The 14,823-nt window shown below is 38.0% G+C and overlaps 2 protein-coding genes across 6 annotated transcripts in view; both read left to right on the top strand.

Annotated features, from left to right (window-relative positions):
- Positions 1-14,823, top strand: part of JKAMP (JNK1/MAPK8 associated membrane protein) — a 449,359-nt gene that overhangs the window by 282,858 nt on the left and 151,678 nt on the right. The gene's annotated exons all lie outside the window — the stretch shown is intronic.
- The window catches only part of DAAM1 (dishevelled associated activator of morphogenesis 1), a 231,632-nt gene that overhangs the window by 209,905 nt on the left and 6,904 nt on the right, over positions 1-14,823 (top strand). For all 5 annotated transcript variants that reach the window (XM_069092062.1, XM_069092064.1, XM_069092063.1 and 2 more), the window contains 3 exons: positions 6,062-6,169; positions 8,311-8,371; positions 11,979-12,110. In XM_069092062.1, the coding sequence (XP_068948163.1) occupies positions 6,062-6,169; positions 8,311-8,371; positions 11,979-12,110 (301 nt within the window). The remainder of the gene's footprint in view (positions 1-6,061; positions 6,170-8,310; positions 8,372-11,978; positions 12,111-14,823) is intronic.

Genomic DNA, 14,823 nt, shown 5'->3' with positions numbered 1-14,823 from the left:
AAGCCATGATCAAAGTTAGAACCTAGAAATCATCCTCCAGGAAGTTCTCAAAGAAAACTGCCCTGATGTTTTAGAACCACAGGGCAAAATAGAGGTTGAAAGAATCCACCGATCACCTCCTGAAAAAGATCCCAAAAAGAAAACTCCTAGGAATATTATAGCCAGGTTCTGGAGTTCCCAGATTAAGGAGAGAATATTACAAGCAGCCAGGAAGAAACAATTTTAATATTGTGGAAACACAATCAGGATAACTCAGTATCTGGCAGCTTCTACACTGAGGGATCGAAGGGCTTGGAATATTATATTCCGGAGGTCAAAGGAGCTGGGATTAAAACCAAGAATCACCTACACAGCAAAACTGAGTATCATGTTTTAGGGGGAAATATGGTAATTCAATGGAATAGACAACTTTCAAGCATTCTTGCTGAAAAAACCAGAGTTGAATAGAAAATTTGACATTCAGATATAAGTAAGAGAAGTATGTGAAGGTAAACAGGGAAAAGAAATCATAAGAAACTTATCAAAGTTGAACTATTAACATTCCTACATAAAAAAACAATAATTGTAACTGATGAGACTTTTCTCAGTATGAAAATAGTTGAAGGGAATAGAAATATATATATATATATATATGTCTATATATGAGGCTATGAGGGCATATGAATGCATATGTGAATGTGTATATATATATATACACATATATGTTTACAGGTATTCATAGATAGAGGTCACAAGACCAACTTAATAGGAAGGGATGATACTTAAAAGGTGAAATTAAGAGTTGAGAGGGGAATATAATGAGAGGAGATGGGGAGAGAAGGAATGTAGTAAACTGTCTTATATAGAAGAGGCGAGGGAAAATGGTTACAAAGGAAGGGAAGAATAGAAAGCAAAAGGGAATCAATGGGTCAACCTTATTCTTATTGAATTTGGCTTGGGGAGGCAATGAAATACACACTAAATAGGGTATCTTACCCTACAGGAGAGTAGGGGGGAAGGGGATGAGAGGGGGGATGATGGAAGGGAGGGCAGGCTGGGGAGAGGGAAGTTGGAAGCACCCACTTTTGAAAAGGGACGGGATCAAAGTAGAGAATAGAACAAGTGGGGGGTGGGATAGGAGGGAGGGAAATATAGTCAGTCTTTTACAATATATCTTCTATGTTATTGTTTTGCATTAGCTATACATGTACAACCTATACTGAACTGCTTATCTTCCCAGTAAGGGTGGGTGACAAGGGAGGAAGGGAATGAATCTGGAATTCAAAGTTTTAAAATCAAATGTTTAAATATACATACATATATATATACAAACACACACACTATTATTAATACTATTTTACATGTAATTGGGAAATAAGATATATGGGCACTGGGGCATAGAGATCCACCATGCCCTACAGGAAATGTCGAAAGGGGTATGGGAGCAAATATGGGAGAGAGCAGATTGGAGGAGGGGATATCCTGTGGGACTATTTTGGGGTGGTGGGTAGGGGAAAAACAGGGAGAAAATTTGTAACTCAAAATATGGCAGAAATGAATGATGTAAATCAGAAGTTAATAAAGCATGTGAAAAATGAAAAAAATCAATATAATAAGCATAGGTACAAAGAAATAATATAATAATCAATACAGGTAAAATATATAAAATCATAAACATCAAATTAAAAGGAGATACCCTCAACAATGTTAACAATATTATGTTGGCTATGTTCCTGGATCAATTCCAGAGCAATGATAATTTTGGATGTTTTCTGTTATGCTTTGTAATATTTGAATGATATCAAACACCAAGAAGTCGGTCATGTGTTTTGTCCCAAAAAACATTGGAATCAGAGCTCATATATGGTAAAGGAGTTACATAAATATATGTAAATACAATATTAATTGTTCTAATACATTGGTCTTATACAAAAATCCCTATCTATATTCTGTTGTGTCTTAAAGTCTATAGAAACATTTTTGATAATTCATTAACATATTGTGCATTTTGGATTTCTTTTTTTAGAGGAATTGCAGATGCAGTAGTTGAAATTATCAATAATATTAAAAACCTTTCCTCCTTTTATTTCAAGAAATCAGAATTTTTTTTATTAGTTGGAAAAAACAAATAAAGGTTGTTCAACAATTACTCTCTACCAGATATATATTGCGTAAGAGTACAATCAATGCAGGTAATATTCCAATAAAATGTAGTATTGACTTATATCATCTGTAAACAGTTTTCATTAGTAGAAGTAAGGAAGCCTGGGGGGGGGGGGTCACACACATGTTATATAGCTTATATATGAAACAATTGATGTGATAGGGGTATATGTCTCAGGACTTAAATCTGTATGTAACCAGTTCATTTTGTATTGAAGTCAGAGTGATCAAAGCAAGAAAAACAAATCCAGTAGTAACAGGTTTCAGTTCTTTGGCTTATTATAATAAATGTTCGATCTATCCCCATATGGGTACAGCTTTCCGTGTAGTGCCTGCGTTAGGAGACCTTTTCTTCTTTATTCCCATGTTCTGTCTCTGTGATTTCTTCTTCTGCTGCTGGAGTTCTTTCATATCCTGGGTGATTTGTAGTATATGCCCTGATATTTCTTTTGGGCACTGTCACTGGTTCTTCCATGGCTTCTCAAGCTTCTCTTGCTTCTTGTATCTGTATGTCAAATTTTCTATTCAACTCTGGTTTTTTCATGAAGAATGCTTGGAAGTCCTCTATTCCATGGAATGACCATGTTTTCCCTTGAAACATGATACTCAGTTTTGCTGGGTAGGTGATTCTTGGTTTTAATCCCGGCTCCTTTTAACCTCCGTAATGTCATATTCCAGTCGCTTTGATCCCTCACTGTGGAAGCTGCCAGATCCTGGATTATCCTGATTGTGTTTCCACAGTATTCAATTTTTTTCTTCCTGGCTGCTTGTAATATTCTCTCCTTGATCTGGGAATTCCAAAACCTGGCTATAATATTCCTAGGAGTTTTTGGGGGGATCTTTTTCAGGAGGTGATCGGTGGATTCTTTCAACCCCTATTTTGCCTTCTGGTTCTGACACATCAGGGCAGTTTTCCTTGAGAATTTCTTGGAGGATGATTTTTAGGTTCTTTCTTTGATCATGGCTTTCAGGTAGTCCAATAATTTTAAAATGATCTCTCCTGCATCTATTTTCCAGGTCAGTGTTTTTTCCCATGAGATATTTCACATTGCCTTCTATTCTTTCATTTGTTTGGATCTGTTTAATAGTATCTTGATTTGTCATAAAGTCACTGGCTTCTCTTTGCTCCATTCTAAATCTGAGAGAACGATTCTCCTCATTGAGCTTTTGAGATTTTTTTTACTTCTGGCAAATTCGGCTTTTTAAGGCATTCCTCTCCTCATTGGCTTTTTGATCCTCTTTTGCCAATTGAGTTAGTCTGTTTTTTAAGGTGTGATTTTCCTCAGGCTGTTTACTCTCATTTCTCTTCCCAATTTTTCCTCCACTTCTCTTATCTGCTTCTTAAGGTCCTCTATGGCCTGTGACCAGCTCATATTTTCCTCTGAAGCTTTGATGCAGGAGTTCTGACTTCACTGTTTTCCTCCTGTTCCATGCTTTGCTCCTTTTTGTTCCCAAAATAGGAGTCTAATGTTGGAATCTTCTGTTTGTTTTGCTTCCTTTGCCTGGTCATGTCGCCCTTCAGTCACTTGACCCCTGGGCTTTTTGCCATAGTAGGACTCTGCCACCAGACAGGGGAGCTTTCATCCCAAACGCTGCGGTTTTCTCAGCTGCCAGAGGTATTAGTTGGTTGCCCTCTCTGAGGCCTCCACATGCTCTGGCAAGCTGGTCATACACCCCAGGACCTCTACCCTAGACTGCAATCCAGATCCAAGCAGGTTAAAGCAAGAGCGATTACTCCTCAGACTGGTTGCTTGGTCCCCCTACCATCTGCAGGCCAGGAGCTGAAGCTGCAGCATGGCACTGGCTCAGCCAATAAATGTCAGTGGTTTCTTGCCCTGGGGCACAAGCAATGCTCTCTCAACTACTGGTCCCAAAGTCCACACTGTACTGACCTCTCTCTTTGGCCTTTGCATCTATGTGTTGATAAATCTGAAAATGGCCACAGCTGCTGGTGATTTGGAGTCCCTCCAGCCGGTAGCTGGTCAGACCTGCCCTGAGGCTAAAACCTCTAGCTCATGCGGGCCTGGGCTGGGCTCCAGAGCGCTGCACTGGCCAATTCCTGCCGGGCTGCTCTTAGCGGGAGTTTAGCTTTTCTGTGTCATTTTGTGGGTTCTACAGCTGCAAAGTTTGTTCAGAGTCCCCTTTTACATGGATTGGGGAAGGTGGAAGCCGGAGCCACACGGACGTCTTGTGTCTATTCTGCCAAGAAGCATTACTTTTTAAAAGATAAATGTGTTTTAAATTATTATTTTGACATTCATACAGTAACTCTGAGCTCGGCAATCAAGCATCTAACCTCCAGACTGCAGGGCAAATATGCCTATGTGCTCTTGAGCAGCTCACCTGAGGTTAGGCAAGACATGTTAACTTAATTGCTAGTACATATAAACCAGTAGGTCAGTAGAGTCATTTGCCCACTTCTACCATTGCGTGACTTATTATTGCTAGGTGTCATTCTAACAGGCACAGATGACTTGTACTTGAAGTGCAATTTAATTATATAGCCAAAGTCATGAAGCCAATACATTAATTTATAATTATGTGAATTTGGTATTGGAAAACTTTTGTATGTACCTGGCCTAGAATATCAAATTCTCATCTATAACACATGAAGTTTATAGAATCATAGATGTAGAAATGGAAGGTACGTTAGAGGCACTCAAATCCAACTCTCTCATCATGTAGATGAGGAAACAGGGGCCCTGAGATGTTATATGAATTGCCCAGGGCCACTTGGTCTTAACTGTCTCCTGATCTAGTGCCCTCTCCACCCTGCTATCTCTCAAGCCATTAGCATGGAAAATGCTCACATATCCAATTGGTATGTCTTGGAGCTAAAAACACATTTTAAATGGGTCCTAGGGCTTTTTGAACTGTGAGATTGTCGCAGAGTTTCCAATACATACACAATGTCATAACTGGAATTCACTTTAGGGCATCTTGCCTTTCATATCAATCCTGTTCAGACAGCAGAATCAGTTGTATTTAATGAAAGAATCTTAAAAGTAGGAGTCAGATTTTGACAGGAATAGCTTATCGATAGTAGCCTACTGGATTATTGTAGTCTTAAATATAGCTCGCTCTTAATGGGGACTATTTAGCTTACTTATTCTACCATTGTAATATTAGTTTTCCTAGCAAACCCCCACCTTTTTTTGATTGCTACATTGTTAAAGTAGACCTTAGTTCAACCCCTTTAGGAATTGTGAACTTTTTGAAATAGTGGGAGCTACACTGTTCTTAAAGCTTCTAATAGCTTTGAACTGCACTAAGACTTTTGGGATGCCTCTCTCTTTTTTTTTTTTTTGAGTGGGGAAGGCAAGGCAACTGGGTTAAGTGACTTGCCCAAGGTCACACAGTAAGTATCTAGTGTCAAGGCCACACTTTAAACTCAGATCCTCCTAACTCCAGGGCCAGTGCTCTATTCACTGCACCACCTAGCTGCCTTGTCACCTCGTCTTAATACGGTCTTTTTTCTTCGTGTGTATGTATACATGCATGTATTATGTACATACATACACACGTATGTGTATACGTCCATATAAACATAATTATGCATACACATGAGTGTATGTGTGTACTTGCATATATGGTTGTACATATGTGTCTATATATATGTATATATTGTATACATCCAATATTTTTTTTGTTTTGGTTTGCTTTTTGTCTTTTTGGAGGGGGGGAAGGCAGGGCAATTGGGGTTAAGTGACTTGGCCCAAGGTCACATAACTAGTAAGTGTTAAGTATCTGAGGCCAAATTTGAACTCAGGTCCTCCTGTCTCCAGGGCCATTGCTCTAGTCACTGCACTACTTAGCTGCCCCATATCCAATATCTTTATTATCTATTAAAGACAGTTAAATTATATGAATCAAAGGTAAATGTTGATCATTCCTAACACTCTCACTGCTTTCATTATAGGAATATTACCCTTTTGCACTATCTCATAACAATTGTGGAAAAGAAATATCCCAAGGTACTCCATCTGAATGAGGAATTACGTGATATTCCGCAAGCAGCTAAAGTGAAGTAAGTGCTAGGCTCATGCAGCCAGTGATCTGGCTCTTTGTTTTCCTCTAGTTTTATACCTCACTTGTAAAATATTTTATCCTTTGAAATCATTGCCTTTGCCTGTCGGGGTTCCTTCTGTTTGCTTTCCTGAGGCCAATATGTAAATATTGAAATGTGTCCCCTTATTTCTGGCACCTGCACAGTGTAGCCTGAGTTTCTCATTTTGGCATTGTGTAGATGCTAAGCCTGCTGCACAGAAAGGAGGTCAAGAACATTTCTCAAAGGAGCTAGGACACTATTGTTTTTTTAAGATTTTATAACTTCATTTATAATTTTCTAAAGCATCATTAGATAGTGACTCAGGGCTGTCCATTAATTACCCCTCCATATTTTTTTTAAATTTACTATAAACTCACGGACAAACAATTTCAAGGAGACTTAAACATTCCAATTTGCATTAAGCCAATACTGTAAGAGGATAATGACATTTTAAAAGTCAGCAGGGAACAAGTAGGTTTTGTCTATGAACATAGATTTAAAAATGGAAAGGGACCTTAGAGGTTATGAACTTCCTCATTTTTATATTTAACCCAGAGAGGTTATTATGTCTTAGGATAATATGAAGATAGGACGTTACTGAAAGAAAAAGCAGGCAGACCTATGCATCCTCCTGCAGAGGAGCATCAGTGATTAAGCAAATATAGGGCCTGTGTTTAAGATTAATTTTTTATTACTGTCCATGCCTTCCCTCAGCCCAAAGCAAAAGTTTTAGTGATAAACAGCAATAAGACTGAAAAGGGAGATGGAAAGTATGCACACCAAAGAAAAAAAAATTTTTTTGGAGGGCAGTTGGTGTTAGGTGACTTGCCCAAGGTCACATGGCTAGTTTTTTTGTGTGTGTGAAAAACAATTTTTATAACAACGTTTCAGAAAATTCATAGATTTGGCTGTTCCTCACTGCCTTCCTCCAAATCTTCATTTATATTCACTCTTTTGAACCTTTCTTTGTTTACTTCTATATTAAATTGTCGCTGTGTGTTTATCTCCTTATAATCAAGCTGTAAGTTTGACATAATAAGCAAAAGTAATTTTCTTGCCTGAGTATGTAATGTTTTAGGGATATGAACTGAACCTTTGCTTATCTATCATTGCCAAGTGAGGAAACATCCTCTACCAGAGCAGGTTTACACCTTCTCCACATCTTATAGTTTTAGAGAGTTGCCTGAATAAACATTGAGAAGTTATATGACTTGTTCAGGGTTACACAGCCTGTATATGTCAGAAACAGAACTCGAATCCAGACCTTCTTGGTGTCCAGACTGGCTCACTGACTATCAAGTAACGTAAAATGGCAAAATCTGCAATAGTGACATAAGGGGTGGCTAGGTGGTACAGTGAACAGAGCACCGGCCCTGGAGTTAGGAGAACCTGGGTTGAAGTCCAGCCTCAGACACTTAACACACACACACACACACAAAACTAGCCAGGTGACCTTGGGCAAGTAGCTTAACCCCAATTGCCCTCCAAAAAAAAAAAACCAAAAGTGACATGCCATGAAGTCAACCTGTGAGTAAATTCTCTAATGTGCTATATAAAACCTCTAGTCATTAGTAAAAGACTCAAAGACAGTGGGGGAAGAGGTCCCAAAAAAACTTGTTTACATACAAAATTTATGAAAAGCAGCTTGATAGAATTCATTTTGGTTGGAATTTAAAACTGAAATATTTATAATTCTAGAATTGTATCAGTGTTCAAGCTTTAGGGGCACAGAATGTAAACATGACTTTAACTCAACCCACTTGATTTAGTTGTGTGAAGGGAGCCAAGTATAGCAAAGCATAGTCATCATCATGTATGAATTGGCTTACATAAAGTAGGCTTTTTGCCTCCATTTTCGATAGAATGTCGATAGGGATTTTATCCAATACGTGATTTTTGAATCTACAAGTATTCTGTGAGTTAAAATCAAAAATGGTTTAAGAAGAAACAAATATTGACCCGCTTCCAGACTTTATTTTGTTGCCAGTGATTTTTTTTTGAGAGAAACCTTGAAATAGAAGACAATTAAGGAGAATGGAGTAAACAGGTTAGCTGAGTAAGAGATTAAATGTTATTGTTTATGAGTGGATTTCTTACTGAAGTGTTGCTATTTACAACAGCATGACTGAGCTGGTCAAAGAAATAAATACCCTGAGGAGTGGCCTGAAAGCTGTGGAGGCCGTGAGTATTCCTTGGTTAGATTCCTAAGCCATTTTCACTATTTCGCGTTCTAGTCGTTTTCACCAGGCAATGAGATAAAGAATATGTTTGTGTAGAAGGGCTGCATGGCAGGACAGAGCATGCTTTTTCCTAAGCAGTGTGGAATTAGGAAAAGAAATCTGGAATGAACGTCTGACCTGAGTTCTAGGTTGAATTTCTGTTTAATTCCTATTTTTTAAAGTCCATTTAAGTGCCATATACCTTTGAAAGCTTTTTTTTTCCTTTTCTCTCCTGCATTTCTATTTATTAATGATCATTCCTCTCCAATTTTCACATAAGACTTAGCTTACACTTCCCCCATTGAACTTTTAAAAAACTTAAAAGTATTTAAAAAAATTGACATCTACCTTCTTTCCTTCCCACCTCCCTTCCTCTCAGTTGAAAAGGAAATAAAAACAAATACACCTAGTGAAGTAAACCAAATTCCTTTGTTGTCCACATCCAAATACATACATACATATATATGTGTGTGTGTGTGTGTGTGTGTGTGTGTGTGTATTTCATTTTGCACTTTGAGTTCATCACCTGTCAGGAATGGGGGTAGCAAGTTCCATCATGTTGGTTGTGAACTTTCAAAAAGTGTTTTATTTAAAATGTGTTATTTATACCATAAATGTAAAAGTATTCTTCTCCCCCCCCCCTCAAAAAAAGCATACTTAAACAATTGAACTAGACTTGGAGGAAAGTTTTGAAATACTTGTATCTCATTCAGCTAGACAAGCTCATGAATGTATGCACTATTTTACTGTATCATTCTGTATATATGTGTTATGTCCCTCAACTGGATTCTAACCCACATTAAGGCAGGGACCATTGATTTAATGATCTAAATTTAGTATCTCTCCCTTCACTTAGAATATTCTGCACATGAGTGCTGAATAATAAATGTTAAACTCAAATTTCCTGAATAAGAAATGTATAATACTATAGGAGTTGCAAGACTGAAGAAATCATTTCAAGACGATGACCTTAGGAAATGACAAAACTATACTATTTAAAGTAATTTATCTTCTTTTTTTTTTTTAAGAAAAAACTTATTTATTTCTTTTTAGTTTTCTACATTCACTTCCATAAGATTTTGAATTCTAAATTTTCTCCGCCTTCTCCTTGCTCCCTCCCCAAGACATCTTGCAATCTGATATAGCCTGTACATATACAAGTACTTTAGCTTCTTGAAGTTGTTTTAGGTGTGCCCAACTCTCCATGACCCCATTTGGGGTTTTCTTGGCAAAGATACTAGAGTGGTTTGCCATTTCCTTCTCCAGCTCATTTTACAGATGAAGAAACTGAGGCAAGCAGGGTTAAGTGACTTGACTTGCCTAGGATTACCCAGCTATTTAGCTGCATAATGAAATTTAGCTGAGGCTAAATTTGAATTTAGGTCTTCCTGACTCCAGGCCCAGAACTCTATCGCACCATATAGCTGCCCAGGTTTTTGAAGACACTTATCTGTTTAAGAAAGAGGAAGTATGGTGGATAAATTACTGATGTCAGAAGCAAAAAGACCCGAATCTGAGTCCTACTTCCAGTACATACTAGTATTGTGACCTTGGATAACTTATAAAACTTCACAGTGCTCTGTGTAATACTCTGTTTAAGACGCAGAAAAAATGCTGACCTACATTTGTAGAGGAAGTTTCTGTCAGGGAGCTCCCCACATGGGTTAAATCCCAGCACCAGTCCTAATCCCTAACATCTAATTATAAATAAAATGCCATAATGCCTAACCTTTTGTTTATTTTCTTATAACAGTAGGGGAATGTGTTGAAAGGGGAGATTGTATGCATAACCCCCAAATTATCTTTATTTTTTTGTTCAATTAAGTAACAAAAGGTGATGGCCTCATTTGGGTAAAATATTTTTCTTTTGGCCACAGTAGCCACAGGCATCATGAGATGAGCACATAAGATATTCCTGCAATTTCTTTTAGGTTATTCTGTAGAAGTGTCAGTCTGGAGATTATCCTGCTTTATGGCCCTGTTCTGTTGCAATTTCATCTCAGTTTGGTGAAAGGCTTTCATAGGAATAGGAATGAAGGAAACTAAACGCAAAGAACTGTGTAAGGACAGTACATTCTGTCCTTTGCGTCTGAGTTGCTGATTCATTGTGGCTTGTAAAGGAGATGAAAGGAAATTTGAATGAAATAACCCCCTTATTCAGCCTCCAATGATGGAATCTCTTTTTTCTGGGACTCCTCCACTTCCTTTCTCAGAGCAGTGTGGTGTAAAGTGTAGAGTCTCGAACTCAGTGTCTGGAGGCACCTAATCCCCTCTAAGAAAATTACTAGGTACAGGCAAGACCATGGGAATTCCACCTAGACACAGTTTCCCCACCAACAAAACAGAAATTATACTGAAACTATATGCCTAGTGGGGTTGTTGTGAAGACAGCACTTTACAAAAGACTTTACAGGAAAAAAAAATTGCCATTTGGGAGGGGATTCATAAATTACTTAGGTTAGAAGGTCAGAATCAACCTTTTAATTTTATAGATCAGGAAACAAACTCATAGGAATGAAATAATTAACCCACGGTCACATAGCAAGTTAATGGAAGAGCTAAGACTGACTCAGGTCTTCTGACTTGTCATATGTGTATTCTTTCCATTCATCACACTCTCTATAGACCTCTGTGTCTGCCCACCAATCAGTATAGTGTGGTATTTAAAGATGTAGGGAAAGGGCCTCTTAAGCTTTTCCAGACCTTCATATATCCAGTGGGAAGTGCTCATTAATTTGGGAATAGCTGAACAAGTTGTGGCATATGATTTTGATGGAGCACTATTGTCCTGTGGGAAATGAGCGGGATGGTTTCAGAAAAAACATGGCAGCATCTATATGAGCTGATGCAAAGTGAAGTGAGAAGAACTAGAAGATCATTGTGCACAGTAACTGAAAGACTTTGGTACTCTGATAAATACAGTGATCTAAGGCAATTATAAAGGGCTCATGATGAAAACGTGCTATCCACCTCCAGTGAGAGAATTGATGAACTCTGAGTGCAAATTGAAGCATAATTTTCTCATTTTACTTTACTTTCTTGTTTTTGAAATTATTAATGTGGAAATATGTTTTGTATGATTTCTCATGTATAGTTGATTGCCTTCTCAGTGGGTGGGGAAGAAAGAGGGAGGGAGACCTCAACATTCAAAAAGAAAAAAACGGTAGAAATAAATAATGAATTGAAATGTTAGAAGAAACAAAAAAGGTATGAGATTAAGAAGAAATAATCTAAGATGGCTGGAACATAGAGACTATATTAAGGAGAAATAGTACTAAATAAAAGCTGGAAGGTAGTTTGGAGCCAGACTGTGGAAAGCCTTAAATGCCAGGCCAAGCATTATGTATTTTATCTTGTAGGCAGCAAGAAACCACTAAAGATTTTTAGTAATGGGAAGACATGGCAAACCTATATATATGCGTTAAGAGTAGAATATCAAAGTATCTCTGTGTGTAAGAGGGTGGGGAAGAGTATGTAAGTGAATAAATGAGCATAGATAGGTTTGGTTAAATTTGGGCTTGGCAATAGAAGAAAAGAGTTATCTGTGACAAAAATTATATGTGTTTAAGGAATTGGAATACCAGAAATCTCAGCTGTCTCAGCCTGGAGACAAGTTCATCTCTGTTGTTAGCCAGTTCATTGCAGTAGCCAGCTTCAGCTTTTCTGATGTTGAAGACCTTCTAAATGAAGCTAAAGAACTGGTAAGTCTCACCCAGTATGATCCCTTTTTCTGTTATGAGATATGTACAGACTTGATCCTATTGAAGAATATTTAAGCAGAGAGAAGAATATCCAAACGCTGTGAGGCAGGAAGGAAAGTGATGACTGATTCTTCCCCTAAATCAATAGACTTAGTTTATATTGGTTTCATTTCCAGGTCTGAAGTCAGTAATTAGAGGAAAGAGCTTCACTGGCATTTTTTTTTTCATTCTGTAGATTGAAGGCTCTAAGCAACTTAAAACAACTTTAATACTATGTTCATTTTTCCGTTAGTCATTTTTAGAGCAGGCCTTTTCAGCCTAGGATTCATGAATTTGATCCAATTTTTTTTCATAATAATATTTCAGTATTATTAACAGTACTGATAACTAGCTTATAATATATTTGCACACAGGTGTACATGTATGTATGTGCATGATTTGAAGATCACTTCAAATTTGCAAAGTACTTTAAAAATATTATCTCATTTGATCCTCACAGAAACCCTGAAAGTTGGATGCTATTACTATCTCCAGTTTACAGATGAGGAAACTGAGTCAAAGTCACTTGCCCAGGGTTACACAGCTAGTAAGTGTCTGAAATAGGATTTGAACTCAGGTCTTCTTAACTCCAAGATTGCTCACATTTACAAAGCATTTCATTTTATAATCCATGAAGCATTTTGGCTCATTGATTACTTTGAAATAAATCATATTTTTGAATCTCTGAATAATCCTGATTAGTTTTCATTTATATAGTAGACTTCTATAGAACTTTCCCTACAAAGCACTTTAAGTGAATGAATCTCTAGAGACAACCCCCAGGGCCCTGAAGGGCCTCTGCCAACTTCTACTAAGACTATCCCAGCCTCACCTCATTCTTTAACTTTACTAGGACCTTTAAGATCTCCATCCCTCAATACTCCTAAACCATTATCCCTGCTGATACCATTTCTCTCCTGTCCCAATCTTGACCTTATTTGTGACCCATTCAACACCTCCCTGTCCTCCACTCTCAGTTCCTTTGTATTTTTGTCCTACTTATGCTTACACCTTTTTCCCACTTAATTGTGCTTTATATTTTTCAAATTACATGTAAAGATAGGTTTCAGCATTCACTTTTATAAGATTTTGAGTTCCAGATTGATTTTCTCTCCCTGCCCTCCCCCTTCCCCCTCCCCCTTCCCCAAGATAGCATGCAATCTGATATAGGCTATACAATCCTGATGCTTGCACCTTAACCAAACTCCAACTCCGGATCCAAACATATGCTCTCTCCCTACTTTTGCTCACTTTTTGCTGAAAGGAACTAGAGGAAATCACAAAATTTAGCCAACTAAATCCATTATGAACTTACATTATCTAATCTCAATAGGGTACTCAAAACTAGGCAATCCTTTTACCTCTTCCTAAATAATTCTCTGTTCTCTATATCTCTATATCCTCTCCCCACAGAGTATATTTTAAATCTTTTCTTTTTTCTCCTCAAGCTTTCCCACACCATGCCCTTCTTCCCTTCTTAGCTCATTCTTTACTGAGAAAATATAGACTGCTCCCAATAGTGGCTTCTTCCCCCTTTCTTTACATTTTAAAACTGGCATCATGGGGTAGCTAGGTGGCACAGTGAGTAAAGCGCCGGCCCCAGAGACAGGAGGACCCGAGTTCGGTTCTGACCTCGGACACTTAACACCCACACACAAAAAAACAGCCATGTAACCTTGTGCAAGTTACTTAACCCCAAGTGCCCTCCAAAAGGCAAAAAAAAAAAAAAAACTGGCATCATTCCCTATTCTTTCCTCATCACTTCAGTCTCTGATAAAGAAATTACTCTTCTTCTTGACAAGGCCAACCCCTATATCATCCTACTGTCTTTTCTACCAATTGTCCTCACTGATCTCTTCATTAATTTGAAGAAAAAAAAGAAAAGATTCCATTGAAACTATTATCTAATGTTTCCCTCTCTACTGACTGTTAGCATACTCAAACTTTCCACTTCTTAAAAGAATTTTAAAAATTTCCCACCCCCTCAAATTGTCATCCTGTAACCTCTACTCTCTTTTGCAGCCAAACTCCTTCCCAAAATGGAGGGCAAGGAGACTGCTTAACCTACATCAGTCAGTCAGCCTTTTTTTTTTTTTTAACTGTTTACTATTTGCTGAGCTCTAGTGTGCAAATATAAGTTGCCAAAGAAAGAAAGACAAGGAATTTGCATTCTAATAGAGGAAGACCACACCTAAAAGGTGCCTAAAGCAGTGGTGGGGAATTGGGGTGGCCTGGCTGGAGAGGAGTGGGAGTCATGAGTGCAGTCTAAATAAGAATGAACTACAACCTGCTTGAGTGTCCTCCTTACATGTAGGTTCTGGGAGGAGCCATCCAATCAGAGAGAGGGTATACTTCCAATGTGTGGATTCCAGCCCTGAAGAGCTAGATGGGGAATGATAAAGGGAGTCTGCAGTGCAGCCTGGAGATGAATGAAAAAGTAGACATGATAATCACCCGTTGTTAAATTATGTCAGTCGTATGAGGTCCCAACAGCTTGGTGTAGTTTAACCCTGTGGATGTGGCCTTTAAGGATCCAGAGTTACCTTCATACCATGATGCAGAATCAGAGTAAAATTTTAGTAAAGAAGGAAGATAATTTTGGGGCCTGGACAACTGAACTCAGCACTTCTTAAACAAATTTGTGAAAAATTTGGCAACAGTAAAAAGTTTCAAC

Source organism: Petaurus breviceps, unplaced genomic scaffold (genome assembly GCF_028583685.1).
Source record: "Petaurus breviceps papuanus isolate PSGF00001 unplaced genomic scaffold, PetGlider_PUasm1.0 189, whole genome shotgun sequence".
Lineage (NCBI taxonomy): Eukaryota > Metazoa > Chordata > Mammalia > Diprotodontia > Petauridae > Petaurus > Petaurus breviceps.
Note: the sequence above shows the minus strand (reverse complement) of the source record. Positions and strands in the feature narration are given on the sequence as shown.